The sequence below is a fragment of the Megalobrama amblycephala genome, linkage group LG9, assembly GCF_018812025.1.
Source record: "Megalobrama amblycephala isolate DHTTF-2021 linkage group LG9, ASM1881202v1, whole genome shotgun sequence".
Taxonomy (NCBI): domain Eukaryota; kingdom Metazoa; phylum Chordata; class Actinopteri; order Cypriniformes; family Xenocyprididae; genus Megalobrama; species Megalobrama amblycephala.
Genome location: NC_063052.1, coordinates 20,140,481 through 20,167,946, shown reverse-complemented (window position 1 = coordinate 20,167,946; position 27,466 = coordinate 20,140,481). Strand labels below are relative to the sequence as shown.

Here is a 27,466-nt window from a genome sequence, read left to right as displayed (position 1 = left end):
ACAGAGGGAGCAGTCGAGGCTTTGACTGCCTGCTGCTCGCTGCTGTCCGCTGGCGACAGAAGAGGGGGATGAGAGTGGTGAGGTTCTTGCCCTCCCACTGCTCTCCGAGCTCTCTTCGGACCCGGAGATAGAGCAAACTTCTCTTTTATTGAGAATTTGGGTACCGCTGGCTGCTGGGCCAGCGGCGGAACAAAAACAGAAGGAAACAAAAGATTCTCCACCCGGCCCTCCTCCGGGGGAAGGAGCGGTGCGGTCACCACCTCCTGTAGAGCAGTCGCCTCCATCTCCGGGTCGCCCGTCCTAGGGCCGCTTGGACTTGGCCTTGCCAACCTTCTTCTTGGGGGGTGGCGGGACGGGCTGGGCGCCCCGACCGCGACCGGCTCCACGGCGCCGCTTAGCTGGAGGCTGCTGCTGCTGGGGCGCGGGAGCGGGGGCGGCCGCAGGGGGGCGCCCTCGGCGACGGGCAGTCTGAGGTGCTGCGGGCGGTGGTGGAGCAGCAGCTGACCGCCTCGGCAGGATGTGACTGATGGCCTCAGACTGCTTTTGTACAGTCGAGAACTGTTGGGCAAAGTTCTCGACCGCGTCGCCGAACAGGCCGGTCTGGGACACGGGGGAATTAAGAAACCTGACCTTGTCGGTATCCCTCATGTCCGCGAGACACAGCCAGAGATGGCACTCCTGGACCACAAGTGTGGACATCGCACGACCCACTGACCGCGCCGTAACCTTCGTCGCACGAAGCGCGAGGTCCGTCGCGGCACGAAGTTCCTGAAGAACTTGTGGGTCATGACCTCCCTCATGCAGATCCTTCAGTGCCTTGGCCTGATGGACCTGCAACAACGCCATAGCGTGTAGGGCAGAGGCAGCTTCCCCACAGGCCTGGTAAGCCTTGCCGGTAAGATCCGACGAGTGCTTACAGGCCCGGGAAGGGAGAGACGGCTCCCCCCGCCAGGTGGAGTTAGGGCACAGTTGCATAGCAACGGCCCGTTCCACAGGGGGTATGCGCGTATAACCCTTCGCTGCCCCGCCGTCAAGGGTGGTGAGGGAGGAGGACCCACCGACACGGTTTCGGGCAGTAAAAGGTGCCGTCCACGTGCCAGTGAGCTCTTCATGCACCTCCGGGAAGAAAGGCACTGGGGTGCCAGCCCTTGCCACCCCGAGATACCAATCATCCAACCTCGAGGGTTCGGGACACGGTGGAGGATTCCACACGAGCCCGACCCTGTTGGCGGCCCGGGAAAGCATAGCCATCATTTCCGGGTCTGAATCGGGCACAGTTGTCACTCCCGAGGGAGGCAGCTGCGCCGAATCGTCATCCCCAGAAGCGTCAGGCTCACCCTCCGATGCAGCGATCGACATCCGGTCGTCTTGGGGAGCTCCGAAGGATACGGATGGTACACACCTCTGGGGTGGTCCACCGCGCTCCCCCGGCAGCTCTACTGGCTGCGGAGTGCAGGAGGGATGAGGGTTCCTAGGGGGTTGGTTCCCCGAAGGAAACGCGCTCACCGTGATCCTCAGGTCACCAGTGCCGCCGCCCGAAGCAACCCTCTGAGGAGGATTGGAACGAGGCAGCGGCACTGGGACTCCGCCCCTTTGCAGGAACTGGAGTCTAGACCGCAACTCCGAGACGGTCATCTTCCCACAATGGGTACATGACTCGTCCACAAACGCCGCTTCAGCGTGCCTTAAGCCCAAGCACACGATACAGCGTTGGTGACCATCCCGAGGCGCCAGGCAATGACCGCATCCAGCAGCACACAAGTAGAACGACATCTTTAAAAAGACGCGAACTACTCGTGTAAGCTCTTTCAGGGACTAACTCTCTCAGTGCCGAAGCACGCAGGGGAAAGCCGCTGCAGCACAGACAGGGAATGTGCAGCCTGTCGTGTGCACTCTCTTTGCAGACGCTGCTCTTACCAGCTGTAAGAACAGCCTTTTAGCGCTCTTAAAGCGCACCGTCACCAGCCGTGAAAACGGCCTTCACGCTGATACACAGCTTTTTTTTTTGCTCAAATAAAAAAGGCAAAAACGAAAGCAAAGAAGAAAAAATCGGCCCCGCTGCTGTGCTGTTCCTCCTGCACCGGACGAGAAGAGCAGTCAGAGAGAGAGCTGGCTCGTTGAAGTCCGTTCTTCAAACACTCGCTCGTAGAAACCACCGTGTTTGCTCAGTAGTTCGGCTCCGAAGCGAAAAGCTGAAGATGCAACGCACCTGCTGCTCATTATATACCCGCGCTGCGAGGCGAGCAGCTGATGCAGATGATTGCATGCCAATGTGCATTGGCTCGTTTAGTTACACTCGAAGTAGATTGGCCTCTCTGGCGAGATTCCTATTCGTCGGTCTGTCCGACGTACGTCGAACGTGACCGACTGAATGGGAAACTTTGGACACGTGCTCATTAGTTTGAGAGAACATTTGAGAGTTATACAGATATCTGGTACCTCTATATGTATGTATAGAGTTTTACATTATAAACGCTGCTCAGATTGCATCCTTTCTTGAAGAACGATGATGGAGAGCAAATCATTGCGAAGATGCAAACGATGGATAATATATAAAGATTTCATGGATTTAACGCTTTCATGAACAAAAAGTATTTTTTTTTTATGTTTTGAAATGGACATTTTACCCAAGTGCAATGGATTGGATTCATCTCGCGATCTCTATTTCAAGGTATGAAATCCCAGTTGATTTTTTTTTGTGTTATTTGCACACCCCACACAAATTAATTAGCCTACTGGTGTTAGAGCATCTATAACGTTATCTTAAAAAACTAGATTGACAGTAAACCTTTAGTACTTTCTAATGATATTGTTATCTTTATTAATATTTTAGATAATATCTAAGATAGATATGCTAGGCGGGCGTGGTTTCAGCAACAAGTCGCATGGGCTCCATCTACGTTCCGCCTCTTTGTCCATTTTCAGTTATACGGGAGTGACGTGCGGTGACGCGCAGCTAAGATGGCCGCGGCCTCATTTACGTGTCAAAACTGCTGTTCAGAACTCTATGGGTGACGTCACGGACACTACGTCCATATTTTTTTACAGTCTATGGTTATGAATCAGGCTAAGGTAAGGAGATAGTTTTGAACGCTGGCTGGTTATGTACTTGCTCAAACATTTATTTTGGATAATATTTTACCAAAAAAATTTATGGACTGCAGCTTTAACATGAACTAACAATGAACAATACAGTACTTCTACAGCATTTATTAATCCTAGTTAATGTTAATTTCAACATTTACTAATACATTGTTAAAAATCAAAAGTTTTCAATCTGTTTCTCACATAAATTTTAACATAAATCACAATTTTGTTTATTGTCAGTTTTTGCAATAAATCCCTCTGATAAAATCTACAAAAGTATACAGTATGAGAATATATACTAAGTATATAATACTTTAATAATAACTTAAGTATAAATATTAACAATGTATAGAATACAATATATTAACTATGAATAGTTTGCAAATGATTTGTAGGTACTTTATTGTTGTATACCTATTATATGTTACTGAATTTTGATTTCATGGTGACCAAAATAAATTAAAAAAAAATAAAAAAAAAATCAGTACTCACTGTCTTCCTCTGTCTGAAAGGTCACTTCTCGGCTCTCTTTCTTGCCCTCTGGATTGGCTAGAGCCAGCCTCACGTGAATGGCATGGAATGGTGGTAGATCCCGGAGTGTGAAGCGGGAGGTGTTCTTCTCCACCGAAAGACACTCCCTCACTGTGGCGTTATTCCCGCCAGCTCCGCCCCCAGTAGCAGTGGAGTAGCGGTAGCACAGCGACAGGGAGTATGTATGACAGCGCGTCAGGTTGTAGCCGACCGGCTCCCACTGTAGTAGCAGCTGACGAGGCTGAATTTCCGAAGCCGTCAAACCTTTGAGGGGACGCATGGGCTCTGGAATAGACAAAAAGAGGAACTGAATTATGCACATTTCACATTTCCACACGAATTTGAGTTTGCTGTTACATGTTGCTAAGCTAATGACACATGCGTACTCTAATAAGCATACAACAAACATAAAGCATAAAACAAACACCAAATGGAAAGTTTTAAATACAGTGCTCAGCGTAAATGAGTACACCCCCTTTGAAAAGTAACATTTTAAACAATATCACAGTGAACAAAAAACAATTTCCAAAATGTTGACAAGACTAAGTTTTACATAACATCTGTTTAACTTATAACATGAAAGTATGGTTAATAATATAACTTAGAGAACAAAATTTTCAGTTTTACTCAAATTAGGGTCATGCAAAAATGAGTACACCCCACTGAAAGGCTCTGGAGCAAAACTAAATTTTAGACTACAAATGTCTAATTTAACCAGATTTCAACCTCAGGTAAGTCTAATTATTCATTACACAGGTATCCAGCAGACTTTTGACTATAAAAGAGTGTTAAAACCCTTTCCCATTTCATGCTGTCAGTGATGGCACCATATGGAAGAGAAATGTCACAAGACCTGAGAACGAAAATAAGTTCTTTACACCAGAAAGGTGAAGGCTACAAGAAGATCAGCAAGGCTTTACTTATCAGTCAGAATACTGTAGCAAAAGTGGTACAAAAATTTTAAAAAGATGGAACTACAACCATCTCATGGAGATGCCCAGGTCATCTACGGAAGTTATCACCTCGACCGGAGCGTCTTCTGATGAGAAGGGTTGAAGAAAATCGGCATGAAAGTTCACTGCACTTATCTAAAGAAGTAGAAAGTCAAACTGGGGTGACTATTTCCCATGACACAATATGGCATACACTGCAGAGGAATGGCATGCATGGGTGCCGTCCACAAAAGAAGCCTGCCCAAAAGCCCAGACACAAAAAAGCCCGCCTAGAGTTTGTCAGGGCCCATGCTGACAAAGATGAAGACTACTGGGAATCTATACTCTGAAAATAATGAGACCAAGATAAATGTTTTTGGAACTGATGGCTTCAAAACTGTATGGCATCGCAAAGGTGAGGAATACAAAGAAAAATGCATGGTGCCTACAGTGAAACATGGTGGTGGCAGTGTCCTTATGTGGGGCTGTATGAGTGCTGCTGGTGTCGGGGAGCTGTATTTCAACGATGGCTTCAAGAATTCACAGATGTACTGTGCTATACTGCAAGAAAAGATGCTACCATCACTCCGTGCCCTTGGTCGTCATGCACTTTTCCAACATGACAAGGATCCTAAACACACATCTAAGGCCACTGTTGGATTTCTGAAGAAGAACAAGGTGAAAGTGATTCATTGGCTCCTGATCTGAACCCAATCGAACACCTATGGAGAATTCTGAAGAGACAAGTTGAGCATCACTCTCCATCCAACATCCAGTCTCTAAAGCCACGCACACACTTAACGATTGTAAGGCCGATTATGAATGTAAATTGATACTTATGACTGATCGCGCTCAAACGCGTCCAGTCAGAGCCAGTTGCGTTCAGTCTGCGATTACAGTCGGTGTTCAAATTCCATGTGTAAGTATTTAAATCTGCTTCAGTCGCAGGAAACAATCGCTGTATGTTGAGCACAGTCTTAGAATGTTTTAGCTAGTCATTAAATGTGTGCCCGGCTTTTAAAGAGGTCATTGTTGAAGAATGGAAAAAGATGTTGCAAAATGTCGCCAACTTGTTCAACACTTGGTGCTGTCAAAATCATGGAGGCCATACAAAGTACTAGATGTAGCAGTTTTTGTTGTGGGGTGTACTCATTTTTGCATCACCCTAATTTGAGTAAAACTGAAAAATGTGTAATCTAAGTTATAGTATTAACCTTACTTTCATATTATAAGTTGATAACAGATGTTATATTAAACTTAGTCTTGTCAACATTTTTGAAATAGTTTTTGTGTTCATTGAGATATTGTTTAAAATTTAATCAACATTTATCCTGCCTTGTTCAACATCTTGATTTTTTTTTTTTTTTTACTGAGCTTGTCACAGTGCATTATGAGATATTTGATTAACCATTAAGATAAAAAAAAAAAAAAAAAAAAAAAAGTACAATGTGAGGAGTGACAACCACTTTGAAGTGAATCAGCTTATAGATCTGTGTAAGAAACACAAATTGCGATGATTGAGACCGTGGTAACCATATAGTAATGTTCTGGCATCTTGCATGTTTGGTATCCACTATTCTTGACCAAATTAATATTACAGCAACCAAAGACTTGTGTTGTAGGGTCTTAACTGTACCGCCATCAACAGAGGTGTTGTGTTTTGTTTATGCTTGGAAGGCTGCTTCACAGAGCGTTCTCTTGTAATAATACGCATTTAAATACATCATTAACAACTTGTTCAGTTTGGTTTCATACACAATGCATAGAATTTTTGTAAATGCAGTTGTCACTACCGGCTGTGGTTAATTTGGTTGTGGAATGTGATAGTAACTCCCGTAAGTTACTGAACTCTGTTTGTACAGAAAATGTTTAAGCTCTAAATGGTGAACTGACAACCAAATTTAGCTGTAGTGTCTACGTGGCCAATAAGATTTGTAATATGCAATTCGAAAATAAATATAGTGAATTTCCATTTCATGGAGACCATAGATAACCTATTTTTTAATAGTATGTGATGCTTAGAAATCAGTTAAAACAATTAATCTTAATTCACTGTTAATTCTTATGTCTTAATTAAGCTGACAAAAGTTTAGAACAAATTTGCAACTTTAAGTAGACAAATCTCTGAATTAGAATTGGGTTCTTTATACAATCATAAAATTGTTTTCTGTTGGAAAACAGAGCAATTCATAAACTGCAGATGGATGGAGCCAGAGAGAAAGAACAGTTGACCCTTCTCACTAATAAGTATGAAACTAAAGTTAGAAAAGTGGTTAAAGAGAGCAATGAAGTACATTTAATAGATAATTCAAACATTTATCATTACATATAAATTATGATTTAATATAGTTCATATAATATATTTCTCTGCTTCCTCTCTCTCAGCGCAGATGCGATTAGAGCTGCTATGAGTTAATTACATATGTCATGTGTGAAGGCAGGGGTCCTTGTCTCTATTTCCTGTCACTTTAATTCGCACTATCTAAGTCTGACATGTATTTCCACCCCAGAGAGAGAGAGAGACAGGAGACGAGCCCAGTGAGTCCTGTGCCTTTGTGTGTGTGTGTGTGTGTGTGTGTGTGTGTGTGTGTGTGTGTGTGTGTGTGTGTGTGTGTGTGTGTGTGTGTGTGTGTAAATACGATAGCACTTGGCATTATAGGAAAATAATCTGGTAACACTTTACTTTGTCTTTATCTATAATGTGTTATAACATATTCATAATGTGCGTTATTACGCATTATATCTTTTGAAATAAATGTATCCAGACTTAAAATGCATTGAAATATTTGGAGATTGCTTGTTACATTCTTGTTACAAACTGGTAGTTTGTCATGTGTTTTAATTCATTATACCTTTTAAAGGTGTAACAATGAATAGATAAGTACTATAATAATTTAACAGTTAATTGTTCATGAGATCATAATGCTGTATAAGGTGCATTACAAGGCTTAATGAACATTAAACATAGTTTTATAATAGATTATATAAAGGCAAGGGTTTCTAATCAAACAACTTAAAGGGTTACTTCACCCAAAAATGAAAATTATGTCATTAATGACTCACCCTCATGTCATTCGAAACCCGTAAGACCTCTTTTCATCTTTGGAACACAGTTTAAGATATTTTAGATTTAGTCCAAGAGCTTTCTGTCCCTCCATTGAAAATGTATGTACAGTATACTGTCCATGTCCAGAAAGGTAATAAAAACATCATCAAAGTAGTCCATGTGACATCAGTGGGTTATTTAGAATTTTTTGAAGCATTGAAAATACATTTTGGTCCAAAAATAACAAAAACTACGACTTTATTCAGCATTGTATTCTCTTCCGGAATCCTTTCCATTGAATTGATTCCATTGAATTGATTCAATTGAATCCTTTCATCTCTCGGCGTTGGTAATGCACTTTTACGTCACCGTGGTTGTTTTTGGCGATTAGGACATCCGCGACATGCACACTTACACACCATTTTAAAAAATATAGCAATACCAAAATACAAACAATGTAGAATAGCTTGAATACAGCGTGCGTCTCCCTCAGACTATAAACGAAGCTCTGACGCACCAGATAACATGTCAGCAGCGTCTTACATCAGCAGCTGCATCACTGCGGAGTCGTGAACCACACTCCGGAGCAGAAGGGGGCGGTAATGCACCAATAAGCTGGATGCCAACCGCCGTAAAACAGGAAAGAAGAAGAAGAAGAAGAAGAAGAAGAAGAAGAAGAAGCAGAGTTGTAAACGCGGATTGACAACAGACCGGAAGAGAATACAATGCTGAATAAAGTCGTAGTTTTTGTTATTTTTGGACCAAAATGTATTTTCGATGCTTCAACAAATTCTAACTGACCCTCTGATGTCACATGGACTACTTTGATGATGTTTTTATTACCTTTCTGGACATGGACAGTATACCGTACATACATTTTCAATGGAGGGACAGAAAGCTCTTGGACTAAATCTAAAATATCTTAAACTGTGTTCCGAAGATGAACGGAGGTCTTACGGGTTTGGAACGACATGAGGGTGAGTCATTAATAACATAATTTTCATTTTTGGGTGAACTAACCCTTTAATAACTAGTTCATTTTGTCATAACAAACAAAAGTAAACTGCCTAGATGCATTCTGATAACAAACATTTTATCTTACGATTCATACCTATGATAAATTAGGGGGGAATTGTTATGAAAATGAATGCAAAAACTCACAAAAAAATAGACTTCCTTGTTCTCATGCAAAAAAAAAATGAATTTCTTATGTTTATTTATTTAGATTTTTGGGAGTGAAATTTGACCCTGATGTTTTCGTGAGACATTTTGTGTTTACACTCAGAGCTGCCTGAGAAAGTCAATGCCCAGTCAACCCTGCTGTGAATGCCCGCAGACCACCATACAGACCCCCACCTCTGCCCTCCCTCAGAGTCCTCAAGACAAATCAACCTGATTACACTAATTAATGAGACACATCTACTAAAACTCCCACAGGCCTGATGAGGAATGGCCTAACAGCTGGATATGACCCACACATACAGCAAACAGAGTCACACATCCTCTGAGAACTGATGTTTGACCTCTGATATAAATTTAATTTGTTTCACTCAGAAAGAGACACAGAGCAAAGGGAAAAGCCCCCCCTGCCAAAAAAAAAAGAGAGAAAAAAAAGACAGAATTAATAATGAAGGCAGTGGAAAAAAAAGAATAGAATGAATAGTGTGTGCTAGCCTGTAGTGTCTATTATAATATAATATAATATAATATAATATAATATAATATAATATAATATAATATAATATAATATAATATAATATAATATAATATAATATAATATAATATAATATAATATAATATAATATAATATAATATAATCAGAGTTGGGTGTTGAAGTCTGAACTGATGTCAATCCAAGGACACACAGTTTCAGTCATAATAAGGTTATGTGTATGTTAGCAATATAACTACATAAAAATAACTTCTTGAGCAGAGGAAAATATATACAATATTATATTGCAATATAAATATTTAAAGATATACATATCAAATTATGCAGAGTAATAATCCAGTAAAAGTTATGCACAGTTATGCTATAAACATAACAACCTCTACCCAAAACAGTCATCAACAGCGGGTACCAAAAATAAAGATGTCTGCCACAGTAGCAACATGTATGCAGTGTTTTTTCAGGGGCTGTGCTTTTCTGCCGCAACTGGCAACCAAAATAAATAGAGTCTCAGAGCACCTTTGACAGTGATACATTACGAAGTCCAAAAGTGAGGTTATAACACAAGTACATTTATACTACAGTTGGGTCCAGTTTACCTCAGCCAAACAAAAAAAAAGAACACATACTCCTGAGAGAATCAGAGTATAAAACGGAAATGTGATTATACAGTACTACTTGACTCTGTTTGGCTCAACTTATTTCAACTTGAATAAATAAAATCAAAGCTTTAAAATGTTGTGGCTTTTAGTAAATGTTTGCTATTGTTGAGCACATCTATATGCTGGAGTACATATAAAAGTAGCTTTACTATGATGTCCCATAATCTCAAGAAAAAAAAAAAAAAAAGTAAATTAATTTCATTTTTTAATCTCATTTTCTTTCTCATGAGATATAATCATTGTAGTTACCAAATAGGTAGTATAGAGAGTATGTATGAAAACAGCTTGCTAGTTATAAAAGCTTAAAATCTGCCCTCAATTTCCATTAAGTGGTATTTTTAATTAACATTTAAAAATGAATTAAGGAGGAAGAAAAGAGTAGCTAACAAGAAAGATGTTATTTTATAAGAATGATTATTTTTATATAAAGGAACAGCTGAGCAATGCACCTGCTTCTTATTTAAGTAACTGCAGATGCATTTAAAATATAAAATGGATAGTTCTGGTCCTGGATGCTGATTGGTCAATAAAGTGTTCCAGTTGTGTGAAAATGTACAATAACAACAAGTTGTTAACTAAGTTTCGAGTTTTAAAGATGAAACTTCTTGGGGGAAAAAAAAAAATGTCAATGAATAGTGTGCAAAAATTCATCTCATCAGTCATATATTTAATGCAGTAAACATAAATCCATCAGCTTGTCTGAGATTTAAACCATCAACAAGCAAACCTTAAGGCTCCATTTACCTGCACACTTGGTTCTGCTGACCAGCGGGGGTCCAGGCGGTCCAGTTCCACCTTCTCCAGGCCGGGTGAGAAGAACACTGATGCGATACTCTGTATCTGGTTCCAGGTGCCAGACTTTATATGTTAGTGAGTTGACTCCGTGTGTTTCAGACCATGGCGAATGACTGGCCCTGTACACAATCTCTCTCCGGATCACTGGCCCGTCACCCACAATAGAGTTGGTGTTGAGCTGGATGATCAGATAGGTGGGACCAGAGCGCAGCAGCTGGGGTGGAGCAATCGGTGTGGGCGGGACTACAAAAGAGTACAGGAGGAGAAGGAATAAAAGTTTTGAAACAGGGTGCATTTGAACAGGAATCACCCTTTATTTCAGTAGCCCCTTACTGCAGAACACAACATCCAGGGGGCGGAGACGGTAGGTTTAGGGATATGTAAAGTGGGAGGAGTTAGATCCAGATTCAGGGGGTGGAGGTTTAGGAGTTGGATCTGGATCCAACCTCGCCCCTGGATCTCGTGTTCTGCAGTGAGGATCATCTCCTTTATTTGGCCTCAGTCTGTATTAAAGGGTGATATAAACTTCAGGTGTTTGTTTCTAATCTTCTTCAGAAGGATCTGCAGCTATACACAGAAAGAACCAACACAAGGTTTGACAGGGTTTGACTTTAGCACTTTTAACTCTTATGTCAACAAATCTTCTTTAGGATTATCTATCCAACTTATATTGCATTACTGTCACTTTGGATAAGCCACATTTCTGAACATTCTTGTTGAAGTTTAGTTTTAATAAAAGCTCTTTTTTGACTGTGCAAAATAGCAAGTTTTAAAACTGATATGCAAAATTTTATTGTACGTTGAACTCGCTTGTCGCAAAATGTCAAAGAAATTTGATATTTTCTAAATCTGAATCTTAAAGTGGATCATTTTCAGTCAGAATCCTATTAAAATGACTGGATTTTGTAATAATAATAATAATAAATCAAGTGTAAAGGCGAACAAAAAATATATTAAAAAATATTGTTTGCAATAAACTATATGAAATTATATGAAAAACATGTCTATTCCAATATACTTCAGCTTGTCAAGTTGAGTTAAAATCTTCCTTTATCTAGCGACTCTTGTCTGAAATGTGTGTCAGCGTGTTTTTATTTTGTCAGTGTGTTCACTGGGTTATCTAACAGTTATTACAATACAATATATAATAAACAAACCAAATGAAAACAACTGTAAAACAAATAATTATGCAAGTGGAATTTTGACTTATACCAACTGTAACCAACTATTCTATTAATACATTTATAAAGGCACAACAAGACATATACTTTATCATAATAACGGTTATAGATGCATTTATATTATTGTTATAATAACTTATAAGTGATGCATTTTCTTTTTCAATTCACATGTTCATAATTCATTATATATCCCGAATAATTGTTTTAATGAGTCAGTCAGATGCGGTTCCATGAATGCAAAGATGCATCATGCATTGTTATAAAGTTATTATATTATAATTGCAATTAATTATTAGTAATGCAGATTTATTTCAATGTCAAATAAGTGAATTGTTTTATATTGTTGATAATAGCCTTGTTGATTAATCTTAAATACTGTGATAATACAATATCTAACCTATAAATGCATAATTGAGGGCTCTAAAGTCCCCCTGGAGTCAGTAATTGTATCCCTTAAAACTCATCTTTTGTAATCAAAATGAGACATTTATTTGTAATATTTTTTTCCTGTGAAAATAAATTAACCATGCCTTAAATTAGCTTGAATGTAACTCTATACCCCTGTTTCATTTAGTATACATGGATTAAAAATATATATGCTAATTAGTCCTCATCTCCACCCAATCACACCAGCTCGCTCAACTTTAGTAAATGCTACTAAAAACGCTATTAAATCTTTAAAAAGGCTTTTCTTTTTTTTTTTTTCTTTTTTCTTTTTTTCTTTTTTTTGAGAGTACAAAATGGCAACTGAAAAACTGGTTCAATTCAGCCATATATGTTTGAACCGGAAACTGATTCAGAAGAAGAAAAGGAAGAGCGAACTATACAGGGACATCTACAAGTCGATGTATCAGAATGGTAATGCATTTTATGTATCACTTTCTACAACATAGGACACATAACAGTAATATGATTTGCCTTTGGTTTACGTTATCAAACAGTTAATAATGTGTTGCTAATGTTACATATAAACCATGTTCCCATTCGCCATCGTAGAGTCAGACAGCTGCCTTCTAAAATTAGCATCCTTAGAAATGTGTTGACCATCATAGAAAGTAAGCAGACATATAGCTCATGTCATAACATTGTAATATACATCACATACATAATTTGTCCGCTATATCAATGTACCTGATTTTTCCTGTCCCCTCTTAAAGTTGTTCTTGTGATCACTGTGTTGTTAAATTTCTATATTTAGCATAAATTTCTATATTTAGCATGTACCGATAGTGTGCAGGATTGCTATTTTTTATTTTGTATTCAACAGTTTTTGTTAGATTTGTTTCCTTTTTTTGTTAAATCGTTTTCTCAGGTGTGTTGAGTCCGTGTTGATTGTGATCACTGTGTTAAAATGCCCACAGAGCATGGAATGAAAGGAAAAGCCCCGTCCTGCATGTTGAAGGATTGGTTATTGGTTTATGATGGTCGGAAACAGGACTGTTTCAAACCACGTTTTTGAGACTCTTTGGTACACTGTAGTTTTATTAAAAAACAACAACATAGACATATAAAGAACATTAAAAACCCCAGGGGTTTTTTAAGTAGAGAGAAAGTATAGGATGCAATTTTCCTAATGCAAATGTTAAGAAATCATGAAGATGTGCTCATCATGCATTACAGAAGAATTCATTTATTTGGCACTGAAATAAATCTGCATTAGTAATAAATCATTGTAAACTATAATATAATAACATTATAACAATGAAAAAAAAAAATAATAATACATTAATGGAACCATAAAACTGACTAATTAATACTATATCAGTGTATAATGCATTATGAGCATGGACTTCATAGAAAAGTATCAATGAAATGATCTCAGATTAAAGTAAATTACAAAAAAAAAAAAAAAAAAAAAGGTCAGACAGAAGCAGCTTTCATGCATTAAAAGCATATTTAGCATATTTCCCACAACATTCAAATTTAATGGTGAAAGCTTGATATCTGAGAGTGTCACATTCAAATGAATTAAACTTGTACCATGATTGCTTAGTCTTTCTAATCTCTCAATTTAAATGATCATCATCTCTGTATGAGATACTATTAGTAACAGTATGACTGTGAAACCTTGACTTTAAATATTGCAGTTAATCATTCTATGTGCATATAAAGCAAATATGAATCAACAAGTTAATAGGAGCATAAATGCAGAAACATGCCTGAACACAGAGTTCCATTACAAGATTTCTGGCCAGTATTAAATTCATTCCACAAGGAAAATGAGTAAAAAGTATCTGCATCTCACGCTTGCCTGCTGACAATAATTGCAAAGCCACTGAGCATATTTAACCCCCCATTGGAAAGTGGCATTTTTAAAAGTTGCAGTTAGTAGATCCTTTTACTTCCAATTGACTTGGACAAGATGTTCCAGGACTTGATGCATTTGTTACTGTATGTATTGCAGAATACAAGGTATAACTGGTTGAACATCTTGGCTTGACAAATCTGGAAAATGTATAAAAGTGATGACGAATTTCATGCTCAAACTAAAGCTGAATTGAGTCTTCTTTTACTTATTTTTGTGCTTCAATAGATAAAGATCTATGGTTTTGCATAAAAGGACTTCATCTTGTTAGAGTTTATTGTTGTTTCTAAATCATGTTAGTTTCCGGGTGTCTGTTAGATCACAACACTGGAGTAGATAGTGCTATGAATTGCTCTTCACATGCTCAGTGTTAAAAATGAAATTTAAAACTTAAAAACAAAAAAGGCTCAATAAACAGTTGCATAATTCTTACATTGTGTGGCTGATATCAAGCACACGACAAAGGAAATCTTCAAAGAGAGCTTTTAATTCAGTAAACAGCACAAACAGGAGAATAACTAGGTGAAATTGCCAACCAAAAAACACCATAAACATTCAACAATGCAAGACAACCTGGCAATATATGAAGAGTTTGGTTCCAAAACGCAATAATTCCATTTTGATTAATTTGAGTAAAAAGGTGTTTTCTTTACCAAGAAAGTGGCAAGATGAAAACCACTATTTTCTGTTTCAAACTTTCACATAGCATCTTTTGGTTATAAAAACATTAAAAGTTCAAATCTACATTTTGATTTTAAAAAGTTTATTATAAAAACATGTTATTTTTTTCCCCCAAAATGCAATAAATCCATGATACTTTTTTTTCAAAATGCAATTAATCCATCAATATAAAAGTTATTTTTCAAATTGAAAATACACAACAAAGTAAGTTGATTCACACATATATGACAGAGTCTAAACTTTGCCAATATTTATCTTATGTACAGACATTTTACTAAAAATACATTCAGCCGTCACTCCCAAAATGAATTCAACGGGTCATCTTGTTAATGTTATATTTGTCATTACCGATTAAAGAGTATCTTGTGCCACCGCACTGTTAAATAAACACATTTGCCAAGTACATTGTTATTAAAATCGGCTTTTTAAAAAGCCTTTAATGTTTACAGTGGGTGGAATGGTGCGCTGTGATTGGTTGAGAGCGGATATATCGCGTTTTGGAGAAAAAGGAGACTGGCGTTTGTCGCATTTTGGAAAGAAAGGGAGGGAACATGACAGAATAACACGACGGATATCGCATTTTGCGCAAAATTAATAAATGACTTTTCAATACTGACCATATACAATACTGATTTTGGCGAAAACTCGATTTTTTGGAAAATGGCGTTTATCGCGTTTTGGAACCAAACTCTTCATATGTCATTTGCATCCCAGTTCTTTGCACCTTCAGAAAGATAATTCCGCCTTTGTGGTCAGATTTTGGAGGAGAGACATTCGGTAGCCTACTGAAACTGTCGTCAGTCAGTGACATTCTCTTCTTGCGTGGATGTTAAGAAAACATTTCATTTTGCAATATAGCGAGTAAGCCAACAGTTTTCATCTATTCGTATTTTTAGCTCAGCCTATAGTTTTGAGGGACAGATGTTGTATTTAATTTAGCCTATTTTTCTCTGTGACATTTAGCCTATTTTTTGTTGTGACATTTTTTCTCTGTTACATTTTTTTACATTCTTTTTTTGTTGTTGTTGTTGTGAGATTGCAGGTACAGTGGCTCCTCCTTGATGGGCGGGACTCCAGTGCTGATTATAGGCCGCGTCTGTGGCACTCTATTTAAGAGGCTCATGGATTTGAGCTCACTCTCTCATATCTTTGTTTGTGTCTTTGTTTGAAGAGTGGGTTGAGATTTTGTGTCCACAAACTCCACAAACCCCATTTTCCAACTGTGATTTGATTTGTTGTTTCTTTTTTATTTTTCTTTAATATTTTGACCCTAGACATTATTTGATTAATTTTGAATGAACTTATATTTTCTTTATTGAAACCCATTTTGTGAAGTGTCCTCTTTATGTTGTGACTTTGAGCCAGGTCGTAACAACAGTGTTGACAGCATCATAAGACAAATAACAAATAAAAATCTTGTATAAGCTATCCAACATTTTAAAATCGTTATCCCCAATCACTCTCTTTCTTTAGGAGAAGATTAAAGGTGAGATTCTGGAGAAGAATGAAAAATCTAAATTCAGTGGGACCCATTGGGTCAGGAAGAAAATCATTACAAACAGATAGTGGGTGAACAGAGTGATTTTTTGCATAATAGAACCTTGTAGGAGCGGGATGGAAAAAAAAAAAAAAAAAATCAGAGTGATTTACCATGCAGACCTAGTACCCAGTCCAAAAGGAGGGAAGCGCTACGGAGACCACACCCTGCCTGAAGGAAGGTAACGTGTGGAAGTACACATGGCGAGGCATGGACAATTACGGCAGGTGGTGGCAGAATGCGGGCATAAGTGCACCACAATTGCACGCTCCACCTGTGGAATGTCCACGTAACCCTTGGCGGCCCCGCTATCGAGGGTAATGAGAGTGGAGGAGGCAGAAGAATGGCTTTGGGCAGTAAAAGCGGCCTTGTGTTTTCTGAACCTCCTCATGCACCTCTGGAAAGAAAGGCACTGGAGTGGAACTGGGCTATGAACTGCGCGCCACACCCAGGAATCAATCATCCAACCGTGAGCGCTCGGGACATGTTGGAGGGTTCCCCTCGAGCCCAATGACCACAGTTGCCCGGGAAAGCATGGACGTCAACACTGAATCTGACTCGGCACAAGCAACCACCCCAGAGGGGGGCAGCTTAACCTCGTCATCCTCTCCAGAGGACGAATGCCCACTCTCTGATACAGCAATCGACAACAGCTCCTCATCCAGAGCACCGAATGAGATACAAGGTCCCTCACGTGAGGGACTCGCATCAACATTTGGCAACTCAGTGGCACACTGCATGCTACAGGAGTGGGAGGTTTGTAGGGGTGAGCCCGACTAAGAAGCTCCCACTGTAACCCTTAGGTCTCCCAGAGTGCCAACTAAACTCGTGGCTAATACTAAAATTAGCCTTATTGTAATGTGTTACTAATATTCTGACAACAACACAAAAAAAAAAAAATCACATTTCAAAAAAATAAAAAATAAATAAGCAGCATAACAATTTCCAACTGTAATAATACAAAATAAAGGTTCATAAGCATCAAATCAGCATATAAGAACGCTTTCTGAAGGATGTTACACTAAAGACTGGAGTAATGGCTGCTAAAAATTCTGATCTGCCACAAGGTTATAATCGTTAATGAAAACGAACGAAAAAACGAACACTAGGTGGGAAAAAAAAACATTGTCGTTAACTGAAATAAAAATAAAAACGAGGCATTACAAAAAAATGATAACTAACCAAAACTGTAATGTGTGTTTGGCAAAACTAACTAAAATAAAATAAAATTATAGATTAAATGTCCTTAGTTTTCGTCTTTGTCAATGTCTTTCATAGAGCAAATAACGTTCAGCTGCATTTCCTTTCCCTGCGTCTCTCACTTTCTCACACACACGTACAGTGCGTTCCAAACGGGATATATCGCCCTCTGAAGGGCACTTCGGAGTGAAAATAATCATGGCCGCCATATTGAAGGGTCGTTCCAAACCGAAGTGCTCAAAACTGGCCACTTCAAAGGGCCCTTCGGAATTAAGGATTTCGAAGGGAACAACTGATGGACACTTCGGGCCCCCATGATCCTTTGCACAGGGAAGTTTGACGTCACAGAATGGGTACAGGAGGCTCAGAGTTCGATTAACTATAAAGGTATGTATAATATTTTATACATATTTTAAATATATAATATTTTTCTGTACTACTGTAGCCTAATATTTATATGAGTTAGATTTGGTACATTATTATGGTCAAAACGACTTTCTACTTCAACAAAAATACTTTACAGCTCCCTTTATCAGTCCATTCAAATGTTTAAAATACATAAATACAATATAGCCTACATGCGCTAAACCTAAAATAAATAAATAAATAAATAAACTAACGTTAAATAAAGGGCGCAGCTTGCACAATCTAAGTTACTCATCCTTGATTGTCTCGTTAAGATGACGCAGAAGTGCATTCCAAAAGAAGAGTTTTTTTGATCCCTTCACCCTTCATCCCTTCGAAGCTCTCACTCCGGAGGGTAAACCCTTTGAAGGGATTAGGGCATAGGGATGAGCCCTTCTGAATGGAACGCAGGGTCCAACACACACAGCCCCTCCCCTCCGTGCACACCGCGTCTCCATGAGAACGTCTCGGTTACAAAGGTAACCCTCGTTCCCTGAAGGAGGGAACGGAGACGTACGTCGGACAGACCGACGAATAGGAATCTCGCTAGAGAGGCCAATCTACTTCGAGTGTAACTAAAACGAGCCAATGCACATTGGCATGCAATCATATGCATCAGCTGCTCGCCTCGCAGCGCGGGTATATAATGAGCAGCAGGTGCGTTGCATCTTCAGGTTTTCGCTGAGGAGCCGAACCGGATAGGCAGCAGCATCAGCGGGGTACAGCGACTGTGGCGACGGGACGTACGTCTCCGTTCCCTCCTTCAGGGAACGAGGGTTACCTTTGTAACCGAGACGTTCCCATTCAGTCGGTCACGTTCGACGTACGTCGGACAGACCGACGAATAGGAATCCCTACCAAAGCGCCACAGGAGCTGCCCCCTTCCAGCGCTCTGTAGTAAGCCACCTGAACCCCCTTGCCTGAGGATGGTGGGACAGGGCTAACACAGAGAGAGTCGATCACTGCTGTTCCCCAAAACCCATTCAGTGAGACTTTTGGATAACGCTGGGAAAGCGTACCCTTTCGCTGGGAAAGGAACGCTGCGGAAGCCACATCCTTCCCCGAAGGAGTTATGTGGAGAAGTACATATGGACTAACCCTGTAGGGCTGTGCTACATATGGAAGAGCTGGGGTGACTCCAACCCGATGAAGGGTAGGTTCTCCCAGAGGGAAAGACACGGGCTTCGTTTAGGAGCAACCGTGGAACCAACCATATGGGATCCCCGTAGGGTCACACATATGGAACCCAGCCTAAACCCGGTTCTCAAGTATACAACGGAGTATAGGCCTGGCGCCAGACGCTCCGCCACGTCGGCTGCCGAAGGGATATCGGAGGACTCGACAGGGTCTGCCTTGTAGGGACTCTCTGGAGAAAAGAAGCGCATGTAGCGCAGCAAGCCGACACTAAGCCGGGGCCTCTCCGTGCCTCTGACCTGTGGCAAGAACACGGGAGGAGACCGGCTGGACACGAAGGCTATAGTATCTAGCGAACGTGTAGGTGTCGCCCAGCCCGCAGCTCTACAAATGTCTGTCAGTGAGGCGCCACGAGCCAGCGCCCAGGAGGATGCGACACCTCTCGTGGAGTGAGCATGCAACCTGAGCGGGCAGGGCACGCCCTGAGCTTGGTAAGCCAGGGCGATGGCATCCACTATCCAGTGGACCATCCTCTGCTTGGAGACAGCCTTTCCCTTCTGCTGGCCTCCATAACAGACAAAGAGCTGGTCTGAGGTCCTGAGGCTTTGGTTCTGTCTATGTACTGTCGCAAAGCGCGAACTGGACAGAGCAAAGCCAGGGCTGGGTCTGCCTCCTCCGAGGGCAGCGCTTGCAGGCTCACCACCTGGTCCCTGAAGGGAATGGTAGGAACCTTGGGCACATAGCCAGGCCGGGGTCTTAGTACCACGTGGCTATCACCCGGCCCGAACTCCAGGCACGATACGTCGACCGAAAATGACTGCAGGTCCCCTACCCTCTTGATGGAGGCCAATGCAACCAGCAGCAAAGTCTTCATAGACAGAATCTTTAAGTCTGCCGATTGCAAAGGCTCAAAGGGAGCAATCTGAAGTGCTCTTAGCACCAGAGTGAGGTCCCAAGAGGGTATGGAGGGGGGACGAGGAGGATTTAACCGTCTCGCCCCCCTAAGGAACCTGATGACCAGGTCGTGCTGACCAACAGATTTGCCATCTATGTGGTCGTGGTAAGCGGAGATAGCAGCAGTATGGACTTTGAGGGGGAGGGGGACAGCCTACGCTCCAACCCTTGCTGCAAGAAGGAAAGCACGACTCCGATCGAGCATCCTCGGGGGTCTTCTCGGCGAGAAGAGCACCACTCGACGAACAGGTTCCACTTCGAGGCGTAAGCACGTCTCGTAGACAGTGCAAGTGCCGAAGTGATGGTGTTAAGTACCTCAGTGGGTAAGTCACCTAGAACCTCCGCGTCCCGTCCAGGGACCAGACATGGAGTTTCCAGAGGTCTGGATGCGGGTGCCAAAGAGTGCCCCGTCTCTGAGAAGAAGGTCCTTCCTCAGAGGAATGGGCCAGGGAGGGCTGTCGCAAGGAGTGAAAGTTCTGGGAACCAGGTCTGGTCGGGCCAATAGGGCGCAACTAAGAGGACCTGCTCCTCGACCTCCCTGACTTTGCACAGGGTCTGTGCAAGTAGGCTCACTGGGGGAAACGCATATTTGCGAAGGCCCCGGGGCCAGCTGAGTGCCAGTGCGTCTGTCCCGAGTGTTCCCTCGGACAGGGGGTAAAACTGGCAGAGGGAGGTTTCCGGTGAGGCAAACAGGTCTACCTGAGCCTCTCCAAACTCTCTCCAGATCAGCTGGACCACCTGGGGGTGGAGTCGCCACTCTCCTGGCAGCTCAGCTCGTGATAGCTCGTCGGCCACATGGCTGAGCACACCAGGGACAAGAATGGCATGAAGCGACCTCAGACGCTTCTGACTCCAGAGGAGGAGATGGCGGGCGAGTTGCGACATGCGACGGGAGCGTAGACCACCTTGATGGTTGATGTACGCAACGGTCGCAGTGTTGTCCGTACGGACCAGTACATGCTTGCCCCGTAGCGGCCCTTTGAGGCGGCTCAGAGCAAGACGTACTGCTAGCAACTCGAGGCAATTGATGTGCCAATGCAGATGGGGTCCCGTCCAAACCCCTGACACTGCATGCCCGTTGTACGTGGCACCCCAGCCGGTGGCAGGAGCATCTGTGAATACCACAGCATGCCGGGACACTTGTTCTAGGGGCACTCCTGCCCGGAGAACAAAGGGACCGACCACGGACTGAAGGCTTGGCGGCACTCCTGAGTGATTAGCACCCGGAACGTGCCGCGTTGCCACGCCCATCTCGGGACTCGGCCGTGAAGCCAGTGTTGAAGCAGTCTCATATGAAGCAGACCAAGCGGGGTTACTGCCGCCGCGGCCGCCATATGCCCCAGGAGCCTCTGAAAGAATTTCAGTGGGACCGCTGTCCTGCCATTGAACGTATTCAGGCAGTTCAACACCGACTGAGCACGTTCCTCTGTGAGGCGTGCTATCTGTTCGACCGAATCCAGCTCCATACCGAGAAAAGAGATCCTCTGCACAGGGGAGAGTTTGCTCTTTTCCCAGTTGACCTGAAGACCCAACTGGCTGAGGTGTCGGAGCACCAAATCCTTGTGTTCGCACAACTAACCCCGGGACTGTGCTAGAATGAGCCAGTCGAGGTAGTTGAGAATGCGAAAACCCTGTTCTCTCATGGGAACAAGGGCTCCCCCTACGACTTTCGTAAAGACGCGGGGAGACAGGGCCAGCCCGAAGGGTAGGACTCTGTACTGATATGCTCGACCTTCGAACGCAAAGCGCAGGAATGGCCTGTGTTGCGGAAGAAACGAGACATGGAAGTACGCGTCCTTCAGGTCGATCGCTGCAAACCAATCTCGGGGACGGATGCACTCAAAAATGCGCTTCTGCGTCAGCATTTTGAACGGTAGCTTGTACAGGCTCCGATTCAAACTCGCAGGTCCAAGATCGGTCATAACCCACTGCTCTTTTTGGGTACAATGAAGTAGGGACTGTAGAACCCTGACCTCATATCGGCTGGAGGGGCCGGCTCCATCGCGTCCTCCGCCAGTAGGACTGCGATCTCCGCACGCAAGACCGGGGCAACGACATCTTTCACTGTAGTGAAGAGGACGTCCCTGAACTTGGGGGGATGCCGGGCGAACTGAATCGCATAGCCGAGCCTGATGGTCCGAATGAGCCAGCGAGACGGACTGGGGAGCGCTAACCGGGCTCGCAGAGACCGTACAAGCGGGACCAAAGAGACCACCGGCGTACCCGCAGCGGGGCAGCGAGGTGGAACACAGGGACGCGGCTCGGGGGGCTCTCTTTGTGAGGCGGCCCGAAGCGGCGTCACAGTGTGCTAGGCAACACTTACCTGGTTCCACGGATGGACAGAGGGAGCAGTCGAGGCTTTGGCTGCCCGCTGCTCACTGCTGTCCGCTGGCGACAGAAGAGGGGGATGAGAGTGGTGAGGTTTTTCTCCTCCCACTGCTCTCCAAACCCTCTTCAGACCTGGAAATGGAGGAACTGCTCTTTTAATTTTGGGTACCACTGCCTCTTGGGTCAGTGGCGGAACAGAAACAAACCCAATAAAAGGATTTACCACCCGGCCCTCCTCCAGGGGTGGAAGAGCAGCCCCACCCATTTCTGGGTCGCCCGTCTCAGGGGTGATTCTCACCAACCACTTAACAGCTGCAGAGACGGGAGGCGTCATCTCCCCGCAATGGACACAGCAGAGCCTGCTGGGCCAGAGTTTCTTGCAGGGGACGACACCCTTGGCGACGAGCAGACCGAGGGGCGGCCCAAGAGGAACTCAATGGTTTGTCATGGGAAGCTCCCCGATCCGCTACTAACTGAGGAGAACCGCTGGGCTCAGTCCTCGACAGTGTCACCGAAAAGGCCACCTCGTAAGATGGGAGCATTGAGAAAGCATTTAGCTTGACAACCTCTCGCACCTCACAAGGTAAGCCAGGGGGCACTTCTGGACCACTGAGGTGGACATCGTCTGGCTGAGGGCCTGCGCCGTGACTTTGATCACATTTAGTCAACAAGCGCAGCTCAACCCCAGCACAGAACTACCCTCATGCAAAAAGAGTGCCTTGGCCTCACATGCAGGGTGGGTGTGGTCTGTGTACAGCCACCCCAACCAAGAGGGTAGTGAGAGAGGAAAAACTTATGCAGATTTTGGCACTTTTGGCATTCCATATTTATGGCACCAACACACCCCCATACTGCCAAGTTTTCCATGCACATCTGGAAGACCCAGGAAAGCATGGCTGTAAACTCCGAATCTGAGTCAGCATAAGCACACACCATTACAGTGGGCAGCGTCACCCTCATTTCCAGAGCATAACAGCACTCTCTCCGATGCTGCAATTGACATCTGTCCCTCAGCTGGAGCTCTGAATGAAATGCTAGGTTCCCCTATGAGTAGGACCAGCAATCCAATCCAGAAACTGCACAGCTTGCAATGCGCTAGAGAGGGAGGGGCCCTAGGGGGTTGGTTCCCCGAAGGAACCCCTCAACCTCATGTCACCCAAGCCATATCAGCAAAGTAGACCTCTTCTGGTGCACCAGAGAGGGCGCTACAATGGAGATTATGCAAGGGAACCGCGCATCTAGAGCGCCGAGCGAGCGCTGGGTTGCCGTGACAACCCGCGCTGCAGCCCGGCAGCTCGACGGCACACGACACGCAGAGGAGCGAGAGGTTTGCTCTCGCTGATCTCCACGGTCTTCCCAGAGTGTCGGGCAGACCCGCGGCTGTGCTTTTACACACAAGCGGCAGCTGGCCAACAACAGAGGGGACTCAAGCTTCCCGGAGAAAGAAGAGTCACGACCGGCGTGTCGACGTGATCATGTTCTCATATGAAAACATGAAACACCCACGAACATCATTTCAACACGCGCCCAGACATGTGAAACAGTGATCGTGGCCGTCAGTGAGGACAGGAACGACCGCATCCAGAAACACAAGTAGGATGTCATCTTTAAAAAGACGCGAATCTACTTGTGTAAGCTCTTTCAGGGACTTTACTCTTTTAAAAGTGCTGAAGCACGCAGGGGAACGGCCGCCGCAACACAGACAGGGATTGTGTGCAGCCTGTCGTGTGCTCTCTCTCTCTCTCTTTGAAGGCGCTCACTCTTACCAGCCGTAAAAACGGCTTTTCCAGCGCTCAAAAGCGCACCGTACCGGCCGTGAGAACAGCCTTCCGACGCTGTCAAAACAGCTATTTGCTCAAAAACGGCAAACGAAACAAAAACAGAAAAAGAGAGGACTTCAACCCCGCTGCTGTGCTGTTCGCCTGCACTCGGAAAAAAAGAGAAGTTCAACCAAAAAGCTTGACTCGTCTTCTAGCAGACACTCGCTTGCAGAGAACAGGAACAAACACCGTTCGGCTCCGAAGCGAAAAGCTGAAGATGCAACGCACCTGCTGCTCATTATATACCCGCGCTGCGAGGCGAGCAGCTGATGCATATGATTGCATGCCAATGTGCATTGGCTCGTTTTAGTTACACTCGAAGTAGATTGGCCTCTCTAGCGAGATTCCTATTCGTCGGTCTGTCCGACGTACGTCGAACGTGACCGACTGAATGGGAACGAGTGTTCGACGTTAAAAGCAAGTTCGCGAAAGGTTGGTATCTTGTGAACACCTTTACACAATCACACATTAAAAAGTGATATAAAAATATTTTTAATTCTGAATATAATTTTGTCAGTGTGTTAATGTCGACCTGAGAAGCGATTGCTACTTTAGAAAGTTAACTAGTCGCAAGTTTGAGGTAAAATGCACTTGGGTTGTCGATGTCAAAACACTATATAAGCTGTGATTCAAATATTAAATAATGTTATGTCATTTGTTTACTCTTACACTGAATGTTTGCTGCTTCAGTCCAGATAAGTAGGATATTGTATAGGGTAAATTTAGTATAGGGTGTGAAAATTGTACAGCTGTGGTATTTGTAGGTGTGTATTCTCTCTTTCTCACTCATGCACACTCACACACACACATCCATGGCACACACACACACACACACAAAATTAAAAGCTGTTTTATTTGCTATTTGTCATGTTCTTTTCTCAGATTGAGCTCCCTGACAATCTGACAGAAATGTCTTGTTGTGGCTCAAAAATGGGTTGGAATATATGCGGTTCATGTATGAGCAAGGTTTTTTACTGGCACACTCTTTAGGTTTTTTACTGGCACACCTCACTTACACATTTTGCACTTACTGCAGAGTGTTGAGACTGTTTACATATTTGTGCCCATATGTACATTTTATGTACTGGTTTTATTTTTGAATGAATATTTTCTAAAATTGTATGATGTTTTTGCTGAGCTATTATTACACAATACTTTTTCTGACGTTTTTGAATCTTGCCCCTGACAAATAACCCAAAATACAAAAAAAGACTAAAACTAATAAAAACTTTCCAAAAAAAAATTCTAAAAATAAAAACTAAACTAAACTAGCAAACCCACTTTAAAAACTAATTAAAACTAAACTGAATCTGTAAACAAAAAGTCAAAATGAAATAAAAATGAAAACTAATGAAAAATGCAAAACTATAATAATCTTGATCTGCCATGACAGGAACCATTATATTTTAAAATATATTAAAATATTAATAGAAGATATATTAAAATAATAATAGAAAACAGTTATTTTAAATTTTAATAATATTATCACTATACTTTTAATCAAATAATTATGTATTATTCACATGTGCTTCTAATGGATTACTAAATTCCAGCAGTTAATCAAAGTTGAAAATCATAATGGAAGGAGTCCTATTCTTAAAGGGTTAGTTCACCCAAAACTGAAAATTATGTCATTAATGACTCACCCTCATGTCATTCCACACCCGTAAGACCTCCGTTCATCTTAGGAACACAGTTTAAGATATTTTAGATTTAGTCTTAGAGCTTTCTGTCCCTTCATTGAAAGTGTATGTACGGTAGACTGTCCATGTCCAGAAAGGTAATAAAAACATCATCAAAATAGTCCATATGACATCAGTGGGTTAGTTAGAAGATTTTGAAGCATCGAAAATACATTTTGGTCCAAAAATAACAATAACTACGACTTTATTCAGCATTGTATTCTCTTCCGGAATCCTTTCCATTGAATTGATTCCATTGAATCCTTTCATCTGTCGGCATTGGTAATGCACTTTTAAGTCGTTGTTTTTGGCGATTAGGACATCCGCGACATGCACACCTACGCACCATTTTAAAAAATATAGCAATACCAAAATACAAACAATGTAGAATAGCTTGAATACAGCGTGTGTCTCCCTCAGACTGTAAACGAAGCTCGGGCGCACCGGATAACATGTCAGCAGCGTCTTACGTCACTGCGGAGTCGTGAACCCGGATTGACAACAGACCCGGAAGAGAATACAATGCTGAATAAAGTCGTAGTTTTTGTTATTTTTGGACCAAAATGTATTTTCGATGCTTCAAAAACTTCTAACTAACTCACTGATGTCACATGGACTACTTTGATGATGTTTTTATTACCTTTCTGGACATGGACAGTATACCGTACATACACTTTCAATGGAGGCACAGAAAGCTCTCGGACCAGTGTTAATTTTGACAGCAAATTTTGATTTAGTTTTAGTCATAGTCTTTTGACTAAAATGCCATTTAGTTTTAGTCATATTTTAGTCATCGTTTTAGTTTTAGTCTAGTTTAAGTCGACTAAATATCATAAGATTTTAGTCGACTAAATCTACAGTAAATTAGTCGACTAAAATCTAATTTAGTTAAATTGTGATGCATTAAGCATTTCCAATAAAAATGCTTCCACAGATCCAATACACTGATATAGGTACATGTGATATTCCCCAAACTGTTTATGTTCACCCAACTGTACTTTGCTCACCAAAGCAGACAGTTTTTGACCGTTCAAGTGCAAAAACACGCGAAAGAGCAAAATTCAGTACTTTTCAGGGATTGACACACTTATCATTGAGGTAGGCTACTATTATAGTTTTCATTTGAAATTTTTGATTTGATTTGATTTTTAGTTTTTCCTGCTTTCATAGTCTTTTAGTTTTTGCTTTTAAATGTCTATAAGTTTTTATTTCTGTTTATTTTAATACCTCAGGTTAAGCTAAAGCTTAGAAACTATGAAATAAAATGAGTTAACATTTTTTATATATTTATCTTTTATTTCAGTTAATGTTTATTTCCAGTAATTAAGATTTCTTTGGTTTTAGGTTTAGTTAACTATAATAACCCTTATACTTGTAAAATATATTGAATAATGTGTCAAATAATGCTCTTAGTCTTTCCTTCCTGTGACAGAAGATACAGTAGTTTACTGTGAATTAAATAGAAATGAAATTAAATACAGTTTATTGTTTAAACAAAATAACAATAATGACAAGGA

General features: G+C 42.1%; 1 protein-coding gene across 10 annotated transcripts in view; it reads right to left on the bottom strand.

Moving 5' to 3' along the window:
• Positions 1-27,466, bottom strand: part of ptprua (protein tyrosine phosphatase receptor type Ua) — a 322,168-nt gene that overhangs the window by 93,389 nt on the left and 201,313 nt on the right. For all 10 annotated transcript variants that reach the window (XM_048202043.1, XM_048202042.1, XM_048202034.1 and 7 more), the window contains exons 7-8: positions 10,672-10,965; positions 3,580-3,903 (exon numbers count right to left, since the gene is read on the bottom strand). In XM_048202043.1, the coding sequence (XP_048058000.1) occupies positions 3,580-3,903; positions 10,672-10,965 (618 nt within the window). The remainder of the gene's footprint in view (positions 1-3,579; positions 3,904-10,671; positions 10,966-27,466) is intronic.